The following is a 23,775-nucleotide window of genomic DNA, read 5'->3' on the forward strand; positions in this document are numbered from 1 at the left end:
CATGTCAGCTGTACAAAACAGCTGACATGTCCTGGTTTTGATGCGGTCGGGAAGGGGCTAATACAGTCATGGCCAAAAGTATTGACACCCCTGCAATTCTGTCAGATAATACTCATTTTCTTCCTGAAAATGATTGCAATCACAAATTCTTTGGTATTATCTTCATTTAATTTGTCTTAAATGAAAAAAAACAAAAGCGAATGAAGCAAAAAGCAAAACATTGATCATTTCACACAAAACTCCAAAAATGGACCAGACAAAAGTATTGGCACCCTCAGCCTAATATTTGGTTGCACAACCTTTAGCCAAAATAACTGCGACCAACCGCTTCCGGTAACCATCAATGAGTTTCTTACGATGCTCTGCTGGAATTTTAGACCTTTCTTCTTTGGCAAACTGCTCCAGGTCCCTGATATTTGAAGGGTGCCTTCTCCAAACTGCCATTTTTAGATCTCTCCACAGGTGTTCTATGGGATTCAGGTCTGGACTCATTGCTGGCCACCTTAGAAGTCTCCAGTGCTTTCTCTCAAACCATTTTCTAGTGCTTTTTGAAGTGTTTTGGGTCATTGTCCTGCTGGAAGACCCATGGCCTCTGAGGGAGACCCAGCTTTCTCACACTGGGCCCTACATTATGCTGAAAAATTTGTTGGTAGTCTTCAGACTTCATAATGCCATGAGCACACGGTCAAGCAGTCCAGTGCCAGAGGCAGCAAAGCTACCCCAAAACATCAGGGAACCTCTGCCATGTTTGACTGTAGGGACCGTGTTCTGTTCTTTGAATGCCTCTTTTTTCTCCTGTAAACTCTATGTTGATGCCTTTGCAAAAAAGCTTTACTTTTGTCTCATCTGATCAGTGAACATTCTTCCAAAACGTTTTAGGCTTTTTCAGGTAAGTTTTGGCAAACTCCAGCCTGGCTTTTTTATGTCTTGGGGTAAGAAGTGGGGTATTCCTGGGTCTCCTTCAGACGCCGACGGATAGTACGGGTTGACACTGTTGTACCCTCGGACTGCAGGGCAGCTTGAACTTGTTTGGATGTTAATCGAGGTTCTTTATCCAACATCCGCACAATCTTGCGTTGAAATCTCTTGTCAATTTTTCTTTTCCATCCACATCTAGGGAGGTTAGCCACAGTGCCATGGGCTTTAAACTTCTTGATGACACTGCGCACGGTAGACACAGGAACATTCAGGTCTTTGGAGATGACTTGTAGCCTTGAGATTGCTCATGCTTCCTCACAATTTGGTTTATCAAGTCCTCAGACAGTTCTTTGGTCTTCTTTCTTTTCTCCATGCTCAATGTGGTACACACAAGGACACAGGTTGAGTAAACTTTAATCCCTGTCAACTGGCTGCAAGTGTGATTTAGTTATTGCCAACACCTGTGCCACAGGTAAGTTACAGGTGCTGTTAATTACACAAGTTAGAGAAGCATCACATGATTTTTCAAACAGTGCCAATACTTTTGTCCACCTCCTTTTTTATGTTTGGTGTGGAATTATATCCAATTTGGCTTTAGGACAATTCTTTTTGTGTTTTTTTCATTTTCAGGAAGAAAATGAGTTATCTGACTGAATTGCAGGGGTGTCAATACTTTTGGCCATGACTATTAGCTTGCAGCGGTCATATTATTAACCTTTGCTGGTTTGCAAATATAGGGGGGACCCTGAATCATACATAATATAATAACCAGTATAGGCTAATCAAACAGATGGGAGCTGATATTACTGGGAACCTTTATGGCTATTGGCCCCTTGCCAGATCATCATCAGCCCCCAGCCCTTAGATTTCCATTAGCAGGTTATGAAAAAATGAAGGGGGACCCCATGCAGTTTTCATTTTTCTTTTTAACAACAGTAAAATACACATCCAAGGCAACCTTAGTTGACAGCCTTCAGGTGTTCAAGCAGCTGCAAACTCCTTTAAGTGCCCCTCAAAGTTTCCCATGAAGTTTGCAGGTATGGAAGCTGCTGGGAGACTGAGGCTGTGAACTCTGGTAACCTTTCATGTTACCAGGCAACACTTACTATTGACACTGTGCTATGAATGCATTGCTCCTGCACATGTGCAGGGAATGCCCTTTGACTGGCCGGCGATAGCGACTTTCCTGACGATAAGATGTGACGTGATTAATGGATCATACGCATGAGCCGGGTTTGACCTCCGATTGAGTGGCGGCTGACATTTTTCCAGCGTTTTTTTTAACACTGTGCCATGCGTACATGGTGAAAAAATTAGTCTCCACTTTAGAGATTCTCGATCAACTTTTAACCTAGCGTCCATAATATTACATAGCAGTTTCTTAGGGTTTGTTTTTATGAAGTTCATTGTGCGGTATAAATGAGACCAAAACTGATTACAGAACGATTCCATCTGCCTTATTAGGCCGGCATCACACTGGCGTTTTAAACGGCCGAGTGCAATGCGATTTAAAAAAAAAAAAAAAAAAAATTCGCATTGCACTTGGACCAATTTTAAGCTATGGGGCAGCTCCCACCAGCCGACTTTTTGTCGGCCGCTTTCCTCGGTCCGAGACAATTGCAGCATGCCGCGATTTTCTCGGACCAAGGAAAACTCTCGGCTCACTCGCACCCATATAAGCCTATGGGTGCGAGTGAGACAGCGCACACCACTCGGATATCATCTGAGTGCTGTGCGTTATAAGCGGACCCCAGCAATGGAGGAGATGGAGAAATTCATTTCTCCGCCTCCTCCGCAGCTGTGCTCCGATCCTCCCTGTGCGAGAGAATCGGAGCACAGATGCAAGGCACTGCGAGCAGGAGCCGAGTGTCATTAGCATATCGCATCCGATGAGCTCGCATCGGATGCAATACGCCGGTGTGACGCCGGCCTTATAGTGAAAGCCTGTCGGAGGATTGTTATTTCATAGGGAAAACAAGCATTCTCCAAACAAGCAAAGCCAACATTTATCTTTACCATTTGGTGATGGAAAAGCACATACAACATATATATTCGCCTATATATTTGTCTACGGGGACTCCGTCTGTTTGACTGTCTGTCTGTCATGGAAATCCCATGTCGCTGATTTGCCAGGCAAAGTCCAGCCGCGAATCGGCCCCTCCCTACTCCCCTCCAGTCAGTACCCCCTCCATACTCCCCCCCCCCCCCCCAGTCAGCGGCCACATAGGGTTTTTGCAGTCGGTTAAACGGACTGCGTTACACCGCAGCATAATGCAGTCCGTTAACGCTGCCTGTGTGACCAACTTTTTTACTATTGATACTGCCTATGCAGCATCAATAGTAAAAACATGTTAAAAATAATTTTAAAAAATCATTATACGAGTTCTCACCTACCGAGCCAGCCTTTCCCGCTCCTCGCAACGCTCCGGTCCCAAGAATGCATTGTGGCAATCACCGGAGATGACGTAGCAGTCTCGCGAGACCGCTACATCATCACGTTTTATTGCCGTAAAGCATCACTGGAGACGGAGCGTCACCAGGAGCATCGTTAAAGGCCTGGGCTGGGATCTGGGGGCCGCCGGGAGGTGAGTATATAACTTTTTTTTAATTTTTTTTTTTTTTAAACAGGGATATGGAGTGGGCTGTGCTATATACTGCGTGGGCTGTGCTATATACTGCGTGGGCTGTGCTATATACTGCGTGGGCTGTGCTATATACTGCGTGGGCTGTGCTATATACTGCGTGGGCTGTGCTATATACTGCGTGGGCTGTGCTATATACTGCGTGGGCTGTGCTATATACTGCGTGGGCTGTGCTATATACTGCATGGGCTGTGCTATATACTGCGTGGGCTGTGCTATATTCCTACGTGGCTATGCAATAGCCTACGTGGAAATCTTCATAATTAAACTACATACATATTCTAGAATACCCGATGCGTTAGATGGGGGCACTATTCTAGTCAATAATAAAGAGGCTGAAACAACAAAAATGTATACAGAAAAATTTCTTGTTGTACAAAGTTATTTATTTACAATCTTAATACACTGTGCATTATTTTACTATAGCGGATACAATTTAAAGTTTATAGTCATTTCTTAAATATAGCTGATAATCAAAATAATATAAAGATCAGAAAATAAAAAGATTTAGTCACTCTTTTCAGCAAACCACAAGTCAATAATTAAACCTTTAGTTAAAAATACCAACTTTATACAAAAGAAGCTTTGATAGAAAATGGAGACTTCTCAGCCTAAACATAAAAAGTCCTAAAAATCTGTTTACGTCTCACTATAGAAATATTGATACCACTTTACTCAAGTTATTTGCATACAAACATTACCTTTACAATACATTGCAGATTTCAGAAATTGCAATAACATTTTGAATCTATATTGAAAAATAATATTAAAAAAAGAAATATATATTTTTAACCCTGGAAAGGTGGACATATAACTTTTCACTAACCAGACTCTCCAGGATTTGGAGGAGCAGGGGGTGGAGGCGGGGGTGGTGGAGGCGGCAGATTGTACAAGTGCAAATTTTGCATATAAGAATAATGCAAGTTTTGGCCAGGCCAATTCATATCTGGAGGTGGTGGTGGTGGTGGTGGCGGCGGCGGCTGCAAAAATGCTTGCATATTACTATAATGTCCAAAGAAGTTTGGCATATGGGCATGATAACCATTATTTGGCAGTGCCATAGTATATTCTTGAGTATTTGCATTATGATAAGTATATGACGGCTGAATCATATCCTGTCCTGGAAACCCTGAAGGGTAATATGCTTGCTGATGGTGTTGTCCATATGCATTTTCTTGTGAATGTGAACTCCGGCCTTGAGAGAATCGAGGTGCAGAACCATTCCTTGAATAATTTCTTGGAAATGTCTGAGCACCAGAGAACTGATTTGAGACCTGGGCACTTGTAGCTTTAAAGGAAATAAGAAACAAAAGTTAAAAACAAACATTGTAAAGCACTGCCTGCCTCATTACATAGGCATTTTCTCTCATAGCCTACAGCGCATTTACAAATGCAAGGAAAGTAAATGGAGGCATTCAGACTTCTCTTTTTCCCCCCAAAAGCGCATCCAAAACTACTTGAGCATTGCGCAAGCCTAAAATAATACAGCACATTATTTTAATTTCTATGTGCTAGGAGGAACCATGTAGACAGCAATAGTAGCTTGACAAATTAAAAACCCGGGGTAACCTAAGGGTATGTGCACACGCTGCGGATATTGCTGCGGATCCACAGCGTTTCGGCAAGTGCGGAACCGCAGCAGTTTCCCATGCATTTACAGTACCATGGAAAGCAATGGGAAATGAAATCCAAAGTGCACATGCTGCGGAAAAAAACGCGCGGAAACACAGCGGTTTATTTTCCGCAGCATGTCAATTCTTTCTGCGGATTCCGCTGCGGGTTTGCCCCTGCTCCAATAGAAAAACCCGCAGGAAACCGCGGGAAATCCTCTGCGGAAAATTCCACAATGGAATCCGCAGCGTGTGCACCTAGCCTAAGAGTTCTCCACACCTGTAAAATACGTATTATCTCTCTGAACTGCATGTGATGAATTCCATAGCTTTCCTCCTTAGTATTTCTTGTATAGTGTTGATTATGAACGTAACACAGTCAGAAGAAATAACCCACTTACATGGCTTCTTCTGATCACATTTTTGCTTCTTTTTTCCTGAGTTCTGGGCTTTTTTCTTCTGTTTTGCATCCCGTTCCTTCTCATCATCACTGTATTCTACAACCTTTAGATAAAAATTTAAACATTTAATGAAATCAAGAAGTCCTTACAGTTTTAGATTATTAACCCCTTCATGACCCAACCTATTTTGACCTTAAAGACCTTGCCGTTTTTTGCAATTCTGACCAGTGTCCCTTTATGAGGTAATAACTCAGGAACGCTTCAACGGATCCTAGCGGTTCTGAGATTGTTTTTTCGTGACATATTGGGCTTCATGTTAGTGGTAACTTTATGTCAATAAATTCTGCGTTTATTTGTGATAAAAACGGAAATTTGGCGAAAATTTTGAAAATTTCGCAATTTTCACATTTTGAATTTTTATTCTGTTAAACTAGAGAGTTATGTGACAAAAAATAGTTAATAAATAACATTTCCCACATGTATACTTTACATCAGCACAATTTTGGAAACAAAATTTTTTTTTGCTAGGAAGTTATAAGGGTTAAAAATTGACCAGCGATTTCTCATTTTTACAACGAAATTTACAAAACCATTTTTTTAGGGACCACCTCACATTTGAAGTCAGTTTGAGGGGTCTATATGGCTGAAAATACCCAAAAGTGACTCCATTCTAAAAACTGCACCACTCAAGGTACTCAAAACCACATTCAAGAAGTTTATTAACCCTTCAGGTGCTTCATAGCAGCAGAAGCAACATGGAAGGAAAAAAATGAACATTTAACTTTAGTCACAAAAATTATCTTTTAGCAACAATTTTTTCATTTTCCCAATGGTAAAAGGAGAAAATGAACCACGAAAGTTGTTGTCCAATTTGTCCTGAGTACGCTGATACCTCATATGTGGGGGTAAACCACTGTTTGGGCGCACGGCAGGGCTTGGAAGGGAAGGAGCGCCATTTGACTTTTTGAATGAAAAATTGGCTCCACTCTTTAGCGGACACCATGTCACGTTTGGAGAGCCCCCGTGTGCCTAAAAATTGGAGCTTCCCCACAAGTGACCCCATTTTGGAAACTAGACGCCCCAAGGAACTTATCTAGATGCATAGTGAGCACTTTTGAACCCCCAGGTGCTTCACAAATTGATCCGTAAAAATGAAAAAGTACTTTTTTTTTTTCACAAAAAAATTCTTTTAGCCTCAATTTTTTCATTTTCACATGGGTAACAGGATAAAATGGATCCTAAAATTTGTTGGGCAATTTCTCCTGAGTACACCAATGCCTCACATGTGGGGGTAAACCACTGTTTGGGCACATGGTAAGGCTCGGAAGGGAAGGAGCGCCATTTGACTTTTTGAATGAAAAATTATCTCCATCGTTAGCGGACACCATGTCGCGTTTGGAGAGACCCTGTGTGCCTAAACATTGGCGCTCCCCCACAAGTGACCCCATTTTGGAAACTAGACCCCCAAAGGAACTAATCTAGATGTGTTGTGAGGACTTTGAACCCCCAAGTGCTTCACAGAAGTTTATAATGCAGAGCCGTGAAAATAATAAATACGTTTTCTTTCCTCAAAAATAATTATTTAGCCCAGAATTTTTTTAATTTTCCCAAGGGTAACAGGAGAAATTTGACCCCAATATTTGTTTTCCAGTTTCTTCTGAGTACGGTGATACCCCATATGTGGGGGTAAACTACTGTTTGGGCACATGCCGGGGCTCGGAATTGAAGTAGTGACGTTTTGAAATGCAGACTTTGATGGAATGCTCTGTGGGCGTCACGTTGCGTTTGCAGAGCCCCTGATGTGGCTTAACAGTAGAAACCCCCCACAAGTGACCCCATTTTAGAAACTAGACCCCGAAAGGAACTTATCTAGATGTGTGGTGAGCACTTTGAACTCCCAAGTGCTTCATAGAAGTTTATAATGCAGAACCGTGAAAATAATAAATACGTTTTCTTTCCTCAAAAATAATTATTTAGCCCAGAATTTTTTATTTTCCCAAGGGTTACAGGAGAAATTGGACCCCAAAAGTTGTTGTCCAGTTTCTCCTGAGTACGCTGATACCCCCATGTGTGGAGGTAAACCACTGTTTGGGCACACGTCGGGGCTCAGAAGGGAAGTAGTGACTTTTGAAATGCAGAATTTGATGGAATGGTCTGCGGGCGTCACGTTGCGTTTGCAGAGCCCCTGGTGTTCCTAAACAGTAGAAACCCCCCACAAGTGACCCCATTTTAGAAACTAGACCCCCCAAGGAACTTATCTAGATATGTGGTGAACACTTTGAACCCCCAAGTGCTTCACAGACGTTTACAACGCAGAGCCGTGAAAATAAAAAATCATTTTTCTTTCCTCAAAAATGATGTTTTAGCAAGCATTTTTTTATTTTCACAAGGGTAACAGGATAAATTGGACCCCAGTAATTGTTGCGCAGTTTATCCTTAGTATGCTGGTACCCCATATGTGGGGGTAAACCACTGTTTGGGCACACGTCGGGGCTCGGAATTGAGGGAGCACCATTTGACTTTTTCAATACGAGATTGGCTGGAATCAATGGTGGCGCCATGTTGCGTTTGGAGACCCCTGATGTGCCTAAACAGTGGAAACCCCTCAATTCTACCTCCAGCACTAACCCCCCCACACCCCTAACCCTAAATCCCAACTGTAGCCATAACCCTAATCACAACCCTAACCCTAAGGCTATGTGCCCACGTTGCGGATTCGTGTGAGATTTTTCAGCATCATTTTTGAAAAATCCGCGGGTAAAAGGCACTGCGTGTTTTTTGTGCGGATTTCACCTGCGGATTCCTATTGAGGAACAGGTGTAAAACGCTGCGGAATCCGCACAAAGAATTGACATGCTGCGGAAAATACAACGCAGCGTTTCAGCGCGGTATTTTCCGCACCATGGGCACAGCGGATTTGGTTTTCCATAGGTTTACATGGTACTGTAAACCTGATGGAACACTGCTGCGAATCCGCAACGGCCAATCCGCAGTGTGGGCACATAGCCTAATTCTAAAGGTATGTGCACACGCTGCGGAAAACACTGCGGATCCGCAGCAGTTTCCCATGAGTTTACAGTTCAATGCAAACCCATGGGAAACAAAAATCGCTGTACACATGCTGCGGAAAAACTGCACGGAAACGCAGCGGTTTACATTCCGCAGCATGTCACTTCTTTGTGCGGATTCCGCAGCGGTTTTACAACTGCTCCAATAGAAAATCGCAGTTGTAAAACCGCAGTGAAATGCGCAGAAAAAACACGGTAAATCCGCCATAAATCCGCAGCGGTTTAGCACTGCGGATTTATCAAATCCGCAGCGGAAAAATCCGCAGAGGACCAGAATACGTGTGCACATACCGAAACCCTAACCCTACCCCTAACCCTACCCCTAACCCTGTCCTCTGCTTTCGACATAGTTGACCACTGCCTCCTACTACAGATCCTCTCCTCCTTTGGCATCAAAGACCTCGCCCTATCATGGATCTCCTCATACCTTTCCAACCACACATTCAGCGTCTCTCACTATCACACTACCTCCTCATCACACCCTCTCTCTGTTGGACTCCCCCAAGGCTGTTCTAGGACCCATACTCTTCTCAATCTATACACTTGGCTTGGGACAACTCAGTCACATGGATTCTAGTACGACCTTTATGCTGATGACACTCAGATCTACCTTTCTGGCCCAGACGTCATCTCCCTGCTGTCCAGAATCCAGGAGTGTCTATCAGCCATATCCTCCTCCTCTTGCTTCCTCAATGTGGACAAATCTGAACCTGCTGCCTCCTCACCACTACCAAAGCTACCGCCTCACCAACAGCAGAGCTCCTGCAACTCTCAACCTATTGTCTCCATCCCCACCATCCTGTAGAATGTAAGCCCGCAAGGGCAAGGTCCTCGCCCCTCTGTATCAGTCTGTAATTGTTAGTTTGCTTACTGTAAGTGATATCTGTAATTTGTATGTAACCCCTTCTCATGTACAGCACCGTGGAATCAATGGTGCTATATAAATAAATAATAATAATTGAAACAGAAACAGTGACACTACATAATATCAGATTTAATCATAATGAAATGCTTACTTCTGCTGGTGGCTCTTGATCATTTGTCCATGAAGCATCAGAACCTTTTTCTCTATAAACAGAAAATATAGGTTAGAAAACAATGTAAAACAAATATTGTGCAAAAGATTGCATCTTTAATTATTTTTTTTCATTCTGGTGTCTGGTATTAAAGGCTACTAGTCAACTTCTCTTGGTCTTATTATAGATTACTATCTTTACTCTATATAGTTATAAAGTTATGAAACTATTGGTATAAACCGATGCCACTTAAACTAGTAAGCAATCCACCAAATGAGGGGTAAATCCTAGCTTGCATGAGAAAGGTATGATATGATTGAATGGTAGATAAAGGATCCCATCTAGGGATCCAGATCACATTTTGATTGCATTGTACTGTTTAGTGTACATTTAAATTGAGAGATAGAGATATAGATGATATAGATATATATAGATATCTATCTATATATCTCTATCTATATATCTCTATCTATATATCTCTATCTATATATCTCTATCTCTATCTCTATCTCTATCTCTCTATCTCTCTATCTATCTATATCTATATATATCTCCTCTCTCCTCCTGTACCAGTTATGACTTGTATTGTTTAAGATTTTTGCACTCGTTTTTATGATGTATACCCCTCCTTACATGTAAAGCGCCATGGAATAAATAATGCTATAACAATAAATAATAATATCTAAAACTATATATGCTATGTAACACAGATAGCATCTGCCACAAGCTCAGTAGAGTTGGCCTAATACTTTTCTTTGCGACTTTTGAAAATGTGCGTCATATAGGCTATAAAGGCGTTAAAAATACTCTCCATTCTCGAGAATGTGGGGATGTTAAATTTTATGGTATACCGCTTGTTGCATATTTTACTGGCCACTGAAGTATATCAGAGGTGGCTGATTTTCTGGACAAGCAGCATGGACATGAAAGTGCTGCTCTGAATCTGATTGGATCTCTGGACCAGACCAGTTTGAATGACCCTGCTTCTCTGAAGCGCTGGTGCCAAAGCTGCCTTGATAAGAGCGCACAGTTGAAGCCATTAGATCATCCATACAGCTGGTACCAACTGTCAGTTTCATGAGTGCACCAGCAAGCACAAAGTTTGGAGGCAGGGGTGAAGTACGCTTCTAAACAAAGAACATGAGTTACCTCTAACATCATCTGGCTAATATGTGGTTATTTTACTTGTTATATTGCATATAGTAAATGAGCGGAAGCTACATCAGCTAATAAGCTTTATTTTTAAGTGGACTTAGAACATGGTAACAACAGGACATCACCACTCGTAGGTTTTCTCCCCAACTACATGAAGATAAACATTATCAAACAAGCACATAAAATAGAAATGAAAGTGTTAAGTTGTGTATATGAAATATGACCATGAAAATAAGGCCCTTGAGCTTCTTCAAAAGGTTACTATAGACATGTTTCAGACTCTTACATAATGTGAAGAGACAAATGACTAAGCGGTGAGGTACGCCAATAGCAAAACTGAAGAAGCAACCTGTACACATACAAGTCAGGTTTCTGGTAAGTGGGAGGATGAGGAACAATGGAAGATATCAGCTTGCCGCCAGGTCACTACCAAACAATGACCAACATCTTTTATGTGAAAGACTACAGTTATTTGCTAATACATTTCACACAAATAATTATCTGCATTACTTATCACAATGGATTTCACAATGCTCAGTGGTTTATGATTTCATAGCAAAAGTCATTCAATTGTGCGCTGAAGCTACCTGCTACAGATAAGCTTGCAGCTAGGGACGCAATGGCTAAATGAACTGCTGATCTAGCAGAATATTAATCTTTAAGACGGCTCTGGATTATTAAGAAGTGCAAACAAAAGCACCATAGCAGATTAACATTTTCTCATACACAGAGCATGAACTTTATCTTTCATTTTGTTGCAGGGAAATTGGCAAACAATGAAGAAGTCTTTGGGCTGGTGAAGGTCACATTAATGTCAGTTCTTAAAGGGAAGGTGCCATCAAAAAAAATTTTTTTTCAGAAATTGTAAAAATGTAAAGAATTAATGATTACATTTTCTTAAAAAATATTATCATTTGTTTATAATTTAGTAAAATATGAAAAATTATTTGAAAAGTTTTGGAATTTCCACTTTTCAACACTAGGGGGAGCAGCTGCTGAAATTTCAGAAAAACCTAGTGTACAAATAGCTCACATTACTGCACTGCAGTAAATATGGGCGGAGTCTGCTGACGTGTGTGATGTCTCCTCTCCTCCCCTCCTGGGTGTTTGCTAAGGGATTAGAGAGGATGATATTCAGGAACCCAGTGAGCAGCCATTTTGTTGGTGACTGCAGAGTATGGCTGCCGTCACACTAGCAGTATTTGGTCAGTATTTTACCTCAGTATTTGTAGCCAAAACCAGGAGTGGAACAAATAGAGGAAAAGTATAATAGAAACATGTGCACCACTTCTGTATTTATCACCCACTCCTGGTTTTGGCTACAAATACTGAGGTAAAATACTGACCAAATAATGATAGTGTGAAGGCAGCCTTATACTGACAAGTAGACAGTCACCAAGAATGGCAGGCAGCAAGGATTCTGGGAGATATGTGGTGGAGGGAGCAGGGTGACAGCAGCACAGAGTATTTCAGGAGAGCAGTGTGCTGGTCTATGGGGGCCCCCTGTTTGGTGCGCGGAGCAGCCAGGGATTGTACATAGAGCGCTGTCTTTTATACACATGGATGGACCGTCTGCTCCACAGAAATCCAGGAAACATTTCTGCGGATTGATGGCCTGGTCTGATCCAGACTTTGCATGCAGACCCCATTCCCCTCCTCAGATCCTGTCTTCTCCATCCTGTCCTGGCAATGTGTGAAAGCGAGGCGACAGGCGCAGTCCGGGGTGACGCTGGGAAGGAAATGTAGCCATATAGTAACGATAAAAATGAGAAGCCTCTCTTCAGCTGCCTCACCAGCCTTCCCCTGACTGCACCTAACTGGAGGTCATGCTGCCCCCTCTATTACCCCAGACCCGCGTGCAGGTGCTCAGCCAGAACCACCATAGAATGGGTCCGCTTTCTGAAGATAATACTGCCATAGTGTTCTCACATAATACCGCCATATAGATCACACACAATACTATCAAATAGATCACACAATACTGTCATACAGTTCTCACATAATGCCACCATATAGATCACACATAATACCGCCAGTGTTCTCACATACAGCCATATAGATCACACATAATACCGCCAGTGTTCTCACATACCGCCATATAGATCACACATAATACCGCCAGTGTTCTCACATACCGCCATATAGATCACACATAATACCGCCAGTGTTCTCACATACCGCCATATAGATCACACATAATACCGCCAGTGTTCTCACATACCACCATATGCTTCTCACATAATACCGCCATATAGATCACCCATAATGCCGCCACATAGATCTCACATGTATTGTAAATAAAGAATCGGCCAGAATAAAGTCCTTTATTAATCTTTTTTATACCATACCGAACGCATAATCCTCGACTCCCTCATCTCCCACAACAAAAATAATAAACCACAATGGGGAAAGACACGCAGGGGGGAGAGGAGTGCATAGGAGAGGATTAGATACTGACTGCTGAGCCGTGTATCTAATCCTATCTTGTGTGATACTGTACACAGGACAGGATTAGCTACACAAGACTAGATTAGCTACACAGGACAGAGGTAGCAGTGGTAGATGGTATATAGAGGCAGGCAGCAGTGGTAGATGGTATATAGAGGCAGGCAGCAGTGGTAGATGGTATATAGAGGCAGGCAGCAGTGGTAGATGGTATATAGAGGCAGGCAGCAGTGGTAGATGATATATAGAGACAGGCAGCAGTGGTAGATGGTATACAGAGGCAGGTAGCGGTGCTATACAGAGGCAGGTAGCGGTGCTATACAGAGGCAGGTAGCGGTGGTATGCAGAGGCAGGAAGTGGTGGTATACAGAGGCAGGTAGCGGTGGTATATAGGGGCAGGTAGCGGTGGTATATAGGGGCAGGTAGCGGTGGTATATAGGGGCAGGTAGCGGTGGTATATAGGGGCAGGTAGCGGTGGTATATAGGGACAGGTAGCAGTGGTATATAGGGACAGGTAGCAGTGGTATATAAGGGCTGGTAGCAGTGGTATATAGGAGCAGGTAGCAGTGGTATATAGGAGCAGGTAGCAGTGGTAGGTGGTATATATAGGAGCAGGTAGCAGTGGTATATAGGGACAGGTAGCAGTGGTATATAGGAGCAGGTAGCAGTGGTATATAGGAGCAGGTAGCAGTGGTATATAGGAGCAGGTAGCACTGGTATATAGGAGCAGGTAGCAGTGGTATATAGGAGCAGGTAGCAGTGGTATATAGGAGCAGGTAGCAGTGGTATATAGGAGCAGGTAGCAGTGGTAGGTGGTATATATAGGGACAGGTAGCAGTGGTATATAGGAGCAGGTAGCAGTGGTATATAGGAGCAGGTAGCAGTGGTATATAGGAGCAGGTAGCACTGGTATATAGGAGCAGGTAGCAGTGGTATATAGGAGCAGGTAGCAGTGGTAGGTGGTATATATAGGAGCAGGTAGCAGTGGTAGGTGGTATATATAGGAGCAGGTAGCAGTGGTATATAGGAGCAGGTAGCAGTGGTATATAGGAGCAGGTAGCAGTGGTATATAGGAGCAGGTAGCAGTGGTATATAGGAGCAGGTAGCAGTGGTATATAGGAGCAGGTAGCAGTGGTATATAAGGGCTGGTAGCAGTGGTATATAGGGGCAGGTAGCAGTGGTATATAGGGGCTAGTAGCAGTGGTATATAGGGACAGGTAGCAGTGGTATATAGGAGCAGGTAGCAGTGGTATATAGGAGCAGGTAGCAGTGGTATATAGCAGCAGGTAGCAGTGGTAGGTGGTATATATAGGAGCAGGTAGCAGTGGTATATAGGGACAGGTAGCAGTGGTATATAGGGGCAGGTAGCAGTGGTATATAGGGGCTGGTAGCAGTGGTATATAGGGGCTGGTAGCAGTGGTATATGGGGGCAGGCAGCAGTGGTATATAGGGGCAGGCAGCAGTGGTATATAGGAGCAGGTAGCAGTGGTATATAGGGGCTGGTAGCAGTGGTATATAGGGGCAGGCAGCAGTGGTATATAGGGGCAGGCAGCAGTGGTATATAGGGGCTGGTAGCAGTGGTATATAGGGGCAGGTAGCAGTGGTATATAAGGGCAGGTAGCAGTGGTATATAGGAGCAGGTAGCAGTGGTATATAGGGGCAGGTAGCAGTGGTATATAAGGGCTGGTAGCAGTGGTATATAGGGACAGGTAGCAGTGGTATATGGGGGCAGGTAGCAGTGGTATATGGGGGCTGGTAGCAGTGGTATATAGGGACAGGTAGCAGTGGTATATAAGGGCTGGTAGCAGTGGTATATAGGGGCAGGTAGCAGATGCATAAGAAAATAAAAACTCTGTACTTACCTTCAGTCCTCTCCCAGGAAGTGCTGAATCATGTTCAGGGCAGAGCAGTGTGACGATCTCCCTGCTCTGCTCTGAACAGGTCGGCAGTGAGCAGTGATTGCAGCCTGTGCTGTAATACTAAGTACAGGCTGCAATCACAGCTCCTGGCTGCAGATACTCACCCCGAACCTCTCTTCCCAGCAGCAGCTTCTCCCTGGCAGCTCCTGCTATGATCGCACACACTGAGCTGTGTGTGCGATGACAGAGGAAAAAAACAAAATGGCCGCGATCTCCTCTCACAGCTGTGACGTAGCAGCCCAGTGGGCGTGCCCAAGTCACAGCTGAGAGGCAGGAGGAGCGGTCGGAGCCCGACTGTTGGCTCCTATGCCCATGGCTGCCGTAAGTGAGGTGTGCAAGTGTCGTGTCCAGACACTTACACCCACGCGGGAAATGGCCGCGGGAAAATGGCCGCGGGATGCCGCGCATGCGCATTAGAGATCGCGGCGGCCATTTTCCCAAAGCGGAGTTTGCATCTCGGCTTTGGGAAAATGGCCGCCGCGATCTCTAATGCGCACGCGCGACATCCCGCGGCCATTTTCCTGAAGCCCCGTGCAGCAGAGCACTCCATCTGCGCACGCGCGGCCCCAGGAAGATGGCCGCCCCCACCGATGCAAGGGATTACAGCGCAGATCGCGCGCTGTGTCTTCACGTGGGCGCAGGGAAGTCGGAACTCTGGACATGTGCACACCACTACGCCACCAACGGAAAGCTGGGGAAGAAAAGAGCGCTGTGAACACGCCCACCTGACCAGACCAGCCTGATTGACAGGCGAAAACGGCGACTTTGGTAATGTATTTCTCAGCATACATGGGGAATCAGGGTACACTACATACACTATAGTAACGCACAGCGCAGGCCCTATTTAACAGTATTTATAGCTCAATCTCAAAAAACGGGGTGACAGGTTCCCTTTAAGTATGGTACGTCAGTTCCCCTTCCCCCAGGACAACTGTTTAATATGTGCAGCTTAATTACAATGTATTATTATCTTAACTATACAGAATTTTTACATTTGGTAACATTACTTCTTGTTAAAATGTTTTAGCAACTGAGAGCTGCACAAAGAGGTTGGATGATATACCAGTTCCCACCTTTAGCTGTCAATTACCCAAGTGGCTACAGAAAATCTCCAAGCCCAGACTTCATCAGAAGGTCACAGACCAGCATTGTCCCAGCAATGCCCTGATGTAGTACAGGATGAAGAGGAAAATATGAACACATTTTATCTATCTATCTATCTTACAAACAAGGGAAGCCGCAGATGGAGAAAACTTGTGGAAAATTGGACCAGATGACAATTATACAATGTGAAGGAAAAATGACAAAAATGGTACTTATAAATAACAGTAAAATAGGCAAGACAACACAGTGCAAGATGTATAAAAGAAAGAAAATCTAATATGACATAGATAAAAAAACCACACTTGGTATGGGTGAGGAACACAGTTGTTATTAATTAGGCATAATGTTTGAACTGCTCACAAATCCAAAAATAAATAGAGGTAGTAGTAGACAGTGATTACATAGCTTAATAGCTGCCAAGTGAGGTAATTTAAGTAGACAAGAAATCACCCGTGCCAGTAAAGTGCACAGTGCCATATCAAATACCTAGAAAATTCACAAATAAGTAGAACAATTATTACCCAAGTAGGTGCCACTAGTCTGAGCGTCCACCACACCTGATGTACTAATAACTGTATTCCTCACCCATACCCAGAGTTCTCTTATCTGAGATTATATTTTGTTTTATATATTGTGCACTGTGCTGTCTTCTCTACCTATTTTACTGTTATTTATACATACTATTTTTTGTAATTTTCCTTCACATTGTGTAATTGTCATCTGGTCCAGGTTTCCACCAATTTTTCCATCTGCGGCTTCCCTTGAGAGATAGATAGAGAGATAGAGAGAGAATCAAAAAAAGAAAAGCAGCACAAAACAAAATAGAAAAAAGTAGACTTTATTGCCTGAACGGCGTGGCAACGTTTCGGATACAAAATCCTTTTTCAAGCCTTGAAAAAGGATTTTGTATCCGAAACGTTGCCACACCGTTCAGGCAATAAAGTCCACTTTTTTCTATTTTGTTTTGTGCTGTTTTTCTTTTTTTGATACTATCACTGGAGGCTTTTGGACTGCTGGTTGGAAAAGCTTTGCACGAAGTTGAGGTATTATTGGATGCTGTTCCGTTTATTTCGATAGATAGACACACAGTACAGACCAAAAGTTTGGACACACCTCTTTTAAAGATTTTTCTGTATTTTCATGACTATGAAAATTGTAAATTCACACTGATGGCATCAAAACTATGAATTAACACATGTGGAATTATATACTTAACAAAAAAGTGTGAAACAACTGAAAATATGTCTTATATTCTAGGTTCTTCAAAGTAGCCACATTTTGTTTTGATGACTGCTTTGCACACTCTTGGCATTCTCTTGATGAGCTTCAAGAGGTAGTCACCGGGAATGGTTTTCACTTCACAGGTGTGCCCTGTCAGGTTTAATTAGTGGGATTTCTTGCCTTGTAATTGGGGTTGGGACCATCATTTGTGTTGAGCCGAAGTCTGGTGGATTCACAGCTGATAGTCCTACTGAATAGACTGTTAGAATTTGTATTATGGCAAGAAAAAAGCAGTTAAGTAAAGAAAAATGAGTGGCCATCATTACTTTAAGAAATGAAGGTCAGACAGTCGGACAAATTGGGAAAACTTTGAAAGTGTCCCCAAGTGCAGTTGCAAAAACCATCAAGCGCTACAAAAACTGGCTCACATGAGGACCGCCCCAGGAAAGGAAGACCAAGAGTCACCTCTGCTTCTGAGGATAAGTCTGAGTCACCAGCCTCAGAAATCGCAGGTTAAACAGCAGTTCAGATTAGAGACCAGGTCAATGCCACACAGAGTTCTAGCAGCAGACACATCTCCACAACAACTGTTAAGAGGAGACTTTGTGCAGCAGGCCTTCATGGTAAAATAGCTGCTAGGAAACCACTGCTAAGGACAAGCAACAAGCAGAAGAGACTTGTTTGGGCTAAAGAACACAAGGAATGGACATTAGACCAGTGGAAATCTGTGCTTTGATCTGATGAGTCCAAATTTGAGATCTTTGGTTCCAACCACCGTGTCTTTGTCCGATGCAGAAAAGGTGAGTGGATGGACTCTACATGCCTGGTTCCCACCGTGAAGAATGGAGGAGGTGGTGTGATGGTGTGGGGGTGCTTTGATGGTGACAGTGTTGGGGATTTATTCAAAATTGAAGGCATACTGAACCAGCATGGCTACCACAGCATCTTGCAGTGGCATGCTATTCCATCCGGTTTGCGTTTAGTTGGACCATCATTTATTTTTTAACAGGACAATGACCCCAAACACACCTCCAGGCTGTCTAAGGGCTATTTGACAAAGAAGGAGAGTGATGGGGTGCTACGCCAGATGACCTGGCCTCTGCAATCACCAGACCTGAACCCAATCGAGATGGTTTGGGGTGAGCTGGACCGCAGAGCGAAGCCAAAAGGGCCAACAAGTGCTAAGCATCTCAGGGAACTCCTTCAAGATTGTTGGAAGACCACTCCCGGTGACTACGTCTTGAAGCTCATCAAGAGAATACTAAGAGTGTGCAAAGCAATCAAAGCATAATGTGGCTACTTTGAAGAACTTAGAATAGAAGACATAATTTCAGTTGTTTCACACTTTTTTTGTTAAGTATATAATTCCACATGTGTTAATTCATAGTTTTGATGCCTTCTGTGTGAAATGTACAATTTTCATTGTCACGAAAACACAGAAAAATCTTTAAGTGAGAAGCTGTGTCCAAACTTTTGGTCTGTACTGTACATACATACACACACATACAATATACATATATACACATATATGCTGTCCAGAATCCAAGGGTGTCTATCAGCCATAGCCTCCTTCTCCTCCGCTTCGTCGAACTCAATGTGGACAAATCTGAACTCATCATCTTTCCTCCATCCCATAGATCTTCCTTACCTGACCTATCTATCGCAATCAACGACATCATGCTTTCCCCCGTACCTGAAGTCCGCTGCCTCGGAGTTACCTTTGACTCTGTCCTGTCCTTCAAACCGCACATCCAAGCTCTATCCACCTCCTGTGCCTCTAGCTCAAAAATATCTCCAGAATCCGTCCTTTCCTCACCGTAAATCTACTAAAATGCTTGTGCATGCCCTCATCTCCTGCCTTGACTACTGCAACAGCCTCCTCTGTGGCCTCCCTGCTAACACCCTTGCACCTCTCCAGTCCATCCTTAACTCTGCTGCCCGACTAATTCATCTCTCTCTTCGATGCTCCTCCCCTCTGAAAACCCCTTCACTGGCTCCCAATTCCCTCAGCGTATCCAGTTCAAATTACTAATACTGACCTACAAAGCCATCCATAACCTGTCTCCTCCACATATCTTTGAACTAATCTCCTGACATCTTCCCTCACGTAATCTCCGGTCCTCCCAAGACCTCCTTCTCTCCTCCACACTTTCTTCGCTCCTCATCCAACCACCTCCAAGACTTCTCCAGAATATCCCCCATCCTCTGGAATTCTTTGCCCCAACACATACGACTATCAACCATATTCGGATCCTTCAGACGGAACCTGAAAACCTCAAAAAATGATGAAGGACAGCATCCAATTCAGGTGAAAAAAAACTTCTTTTATTGTGCCAAGTGCAACGTTTCAACCATCAAAGGTCTTTTTCAAGCATACAAAATGATTAAAATGGCGGCTTTAAATAGGGAATGGTTGTAAATCCCACCAATCTCTTTACAAGAAACCGCCCATACAATTTACATACAAATATATAATCAAGTGAACAATATATAAAAAACACACATTAATACATCACATCTACCTAAATAAATTTGTCAATTCTTATTTATATGGATAGATTCCTAATAAAAACGCTATAGATGTCACTACTAGCACATGGAGTACATCAAACGTAAATAAACAGAAACATGCTGTTGTGTCTAAACCAATCGTTACATCAAAAGGTGCTTTGGTCACTAATTCACTACCAATAAGATGTAACTTAAAGAGTGGTCAGGTCACATGTCCAGTTTAAACCAATCACAAAAAAAGTTAACAAATCACAGTGTTATCTCTAGCATGGTCTAATACCAGGACTGCCATTGGCTACCAAAAAAATGGTCACATGTCCAGTTTAACCCAATCAGACCTCCAGATATATCAGTAAATCACAGCACTATCCCCAGCATGGTTTAATAAAAGGGCTGCCATTGGTTACCAAAGAGTGGTCACATGTCCAGTTTAACCCAACCAGAGCTCTAAATGTATCAGCAAATCACAGCGCTACCTTCAACATGGTTTACTACAAGGAACCTGAAAACCCATCTCTTCAGGAAAGCCTACATTCTGCACTGACCCCGCTGCCTCCTCATCACTACCGGAGCTACCGCCTCACCAACACCGGAGCTCCTGCAACCCTCAACCTATTGTCCCTTTCCCCATAATCCTGTAGAATGTAAGCCCGCAAGGGCAGGGTCCTCGCCCCTCTGTATCAGTCTGTCATTGTTAGTTTGTTTACTGTAAGTGATATCTGTAACTTGTATGTAACCCCTTCACATGTACAACACCATGGAATCAATGGTGCTATATAAATAATATTATACACACTCATTAATATTTTTATTATATTCAATAAAATGTCATTATATGCGTACTATGGTCCAATTATGAAGTATTTTTTCCTTGTGCTCTTTATATCTGTACTTTAAGACCTTAATTTCTAGAAATCTTTTATAGGTGTATTCAGTATAAAGAGGAGCCAACGTGTGCAGTGATGTATTGAAGGGAAGTGAGAGAAAATACTGCTCCGAGTGCAGAGAGGACATCAATTCAAGATGAGCAACTGCCAAATTAGAGTGCCAAGTTAGAAGTGTTAAATGTTTATCAACAAATTCTAATTTTTCCAACATAATTACCAAAACCAATTTTTTTTTCAGCGACCACATCCCTTTTGAAGGCCCTTTGTGAAAAAAAAAATATCCAAAATTTACACCATTTTAAAAATTAAATCTCATAGTGCTCAAACCCACATTCAAGAAGTCTGACTCTTTAGGGGCTTCACCAGAAATAAAGCAATGTGGTAGGAAATAATGAAAATTTAACTTTTTCCCACAAAAATATTGATTTAGCCTCAAATTTTGTATTTTCAAAATTGTGACAGGACAAAATGGTAACAAGACAAAAGGGATCATATAATTTGTTGTGCAGTTTCTTTTGCGTACACAGATGTGCTGGAAAACGGTTTGATCCATTTGTTTCTATGTACAAGTATACCCTATACATGGTCGAAAACTACGTGGGCACACGCTAGGGCTCGGAAGGACCACCAATTGAATTTCTGGAGTGGAATATTGGTTGGAATACATTGCGGATGCCAGGTCATATTTGATCAGCCCCTGACATGCTAAAACAGCATAAACGCCCACATGTAACCCTATTTTGGAAACTACACCTCTTGTGGAACTAATGTAGGGGTGTAGAGAGCATTTTTAACCCTCAGGCGATTTACAACTGTATAACAATTGGGCTGAGTAAATGGAAAATTACCTTTTTTTTTTCAATAAAATTTTGCTCTAGAAAAGTTTTTAATTTTCAAAAGGGATAATAGGAGAAAATTAACTGTACAGTTTGTTACACAATTACTTGTGAGTTGACCAATACTCCATATGTCATCAAAAGCTACTTTTGAGGCCCAGTGGAAAGCTCAGAAGGGAAGGGGTACCATATTATAGTGCAGATTTTGCTGTTATGGTTGCGGGTGCCATGACCCACTGGAAGAGCCCCTGAGGTGTCAGAACAGCAGAAACCACCAATTAACGTCCCCATTTTACAAACTACACCTCTCAATTCATCAAGGGTGCAGGGATCATATTGACACCATGGGTGCGTCACAGAATTTTAAACCATTGGGCAGTGAAGAAAAGAATCGCATGTTTACCACATTTCCTTTTAGCCCCAAATTTTACATTTTCACATGGGAAAATGAGTAAAACTGGCAACAAAGTATGTTAATTTCGGCTAAACATGGCAATACCCCATATGTGGATGTACTGCTTATCCACACATCGAAATTCTTAAGTGAAAGGGCGCTCCTTGACTCTTTCAGAACAAATGATCGTAGAATACCGTAGTTTGCGGACTCCATATACAGAGCCAGTGCAGGAAGAGCAGAATCCCCCTCAAGTGACCCAATTTTGGAAATTACACTCCTCTGGGAATTTGTCTACAAGTGTAGCGATAATTTTGACTCCACGGGTGTTTTCCAGAAAGAAGCAGCAGTGGATGTTACTTAGTGAAAATTGCAAATCTGCCATTGTCGTGCCCAGTACATTGTTGTGCTCAGATTATGCCAAGCTTGAACTTATGGAAAAATGCACCCGTAAGTTAGGCGGGCTCTCATCTCTACAGAAATGAAAAACTTGTAGGACACCAAATGTGGTTTAGGCACACTCGGCCTCAAAAGGGAGGGGAGCATTAGGACTTGAGAGTGCAGAATTTTTTTTTTTATGGCGACGAGAAGCCATAGCACCTTCTCAGAGTCTTTGTGCTACCAGTAATGTGGAAGCCCCCTCTATTTCCGCTAACAAATGACGGACCCGAGTGGGGACTTGCATTTTTGTGAATGGAGTTGAAGCTTTTATTGGGAACATTTTACATAATGTTTAGAATCACACTGATCAATTCATTATAATGAGGCAGCAGAGTTACAATGGACTCCATATGGCCTTTGTTCAGCGATGGCCTTTTCAGAGGTGAAGAAAATCGTGGCCAACCATGCTTTTATGCACGCCTAAAAAGACGGACATCGCTGGATCGTAGGAAGACCGCATCCGCAGTGTATCCATCTACCTCATTATAGGGAGTCTTCTGTCATTGATTCTGTTTAAATCACGTATTTCAGAGATTTACAAGAAAACCCGATATAAGCGTTCAGAGCAAGAAAAATGTGAGCAGAGCCTTACTGTGATCTTTGGGAGACAGAATGAACAAATCAACAGCAGGTGAATTTGTTTTTATTCTTTCCACCGGTCCTTGTGCAGTATAAGTGATTAGATGACTTTATTCTTCAGGTTGGTGCGATTACAGAGATACCAGATTTATATTGGTATTTTTTTTGTTGTTGTTTGGCTGCTGTTGCACACTCAAAGTTGCTTATTTTTGCATCACCATATTTTGAGAGCTATAATTTTTCTATATTTCTGCTGACACTCACGTGTGGGCTTGTTTTTTGCTCGACTAGTTGATGTTTTTATTGGTACTGTTTTCGGTCATGACGTTTGATAGCTTTCTATTGAAATTTTCAGAAGGCAGAATGAACAAAAAAATAGCAATTTTTTAGGAGTTTTTTTTCGTTTTGGTCCATACAATTGAAGAGATACCACATTTAGATCTTAATTTTTATGTTTTGCCGCTTTTACACGAAACCTATAGAAAAACAAAGCTTGCATTTCTATATTCTGAGAGCTAGAATTTCTTTCTCAGCTGACAGCTTGTTTTTTTTTGTGGGACAAAATGGTGTTTTGAGCGATACCATGTTTATTTACACTGAACTTTTTGATCACATTTTATTCCACTTC

The 23,775-nt window shown here is 42.5% G+C and overlaps 1 protein-coding gene across 1 annotated transcript in view; it reads right to left on the reverse strand.

The window, feature by feature from the left end:
- Window positions 1-3,924: 3,924 nt before the first annotated feature.
- The window catches only part of NAF1 (nuclear assembly factor 1 ribonucleoprotein), an 82,067-nt gene continuing 62,216 nt past the window's right edge, over window positions 3,925-23,775 (reverse strand). Inside the window, exons 7-9 of the mRNA XM_069744173.1 lie at window positions 9,656-9,707; window positions 5,572-5,674; window positions 3,925-4,848 (exon numbers count right to left, since the gene is read on the reverse strand). Coding sequence (XP_069600274.1) covers window positions 4,382-4,848; window positions 5,572-5,674; window positions 9,656-9,707 — 622 coding nt within the window. The 3' untranslated portion in view covers window positions 3,925-4,381. The remainder of the gene's footprint in view (window positions 4,849-5,571; window positions 5,675-9,655; window positions 9,708-23,775) is intronic.

This window comes from Ranitomeya imitator, chromosome 1 (assembly GCF_032444005.1).
Source record: "Ranitomeya imitator isolate aRanImi1 chromosome 1, aRanImi1.pri, whole genome shotgun sequence".
NCBI classification, from domain to species: domain Eukaryota; kingdom Metazoa; phylum Chordata; class Amphibia; order Anura; family Dendrobatidae; genus Ranitomeya; species Ranitomeya imitator.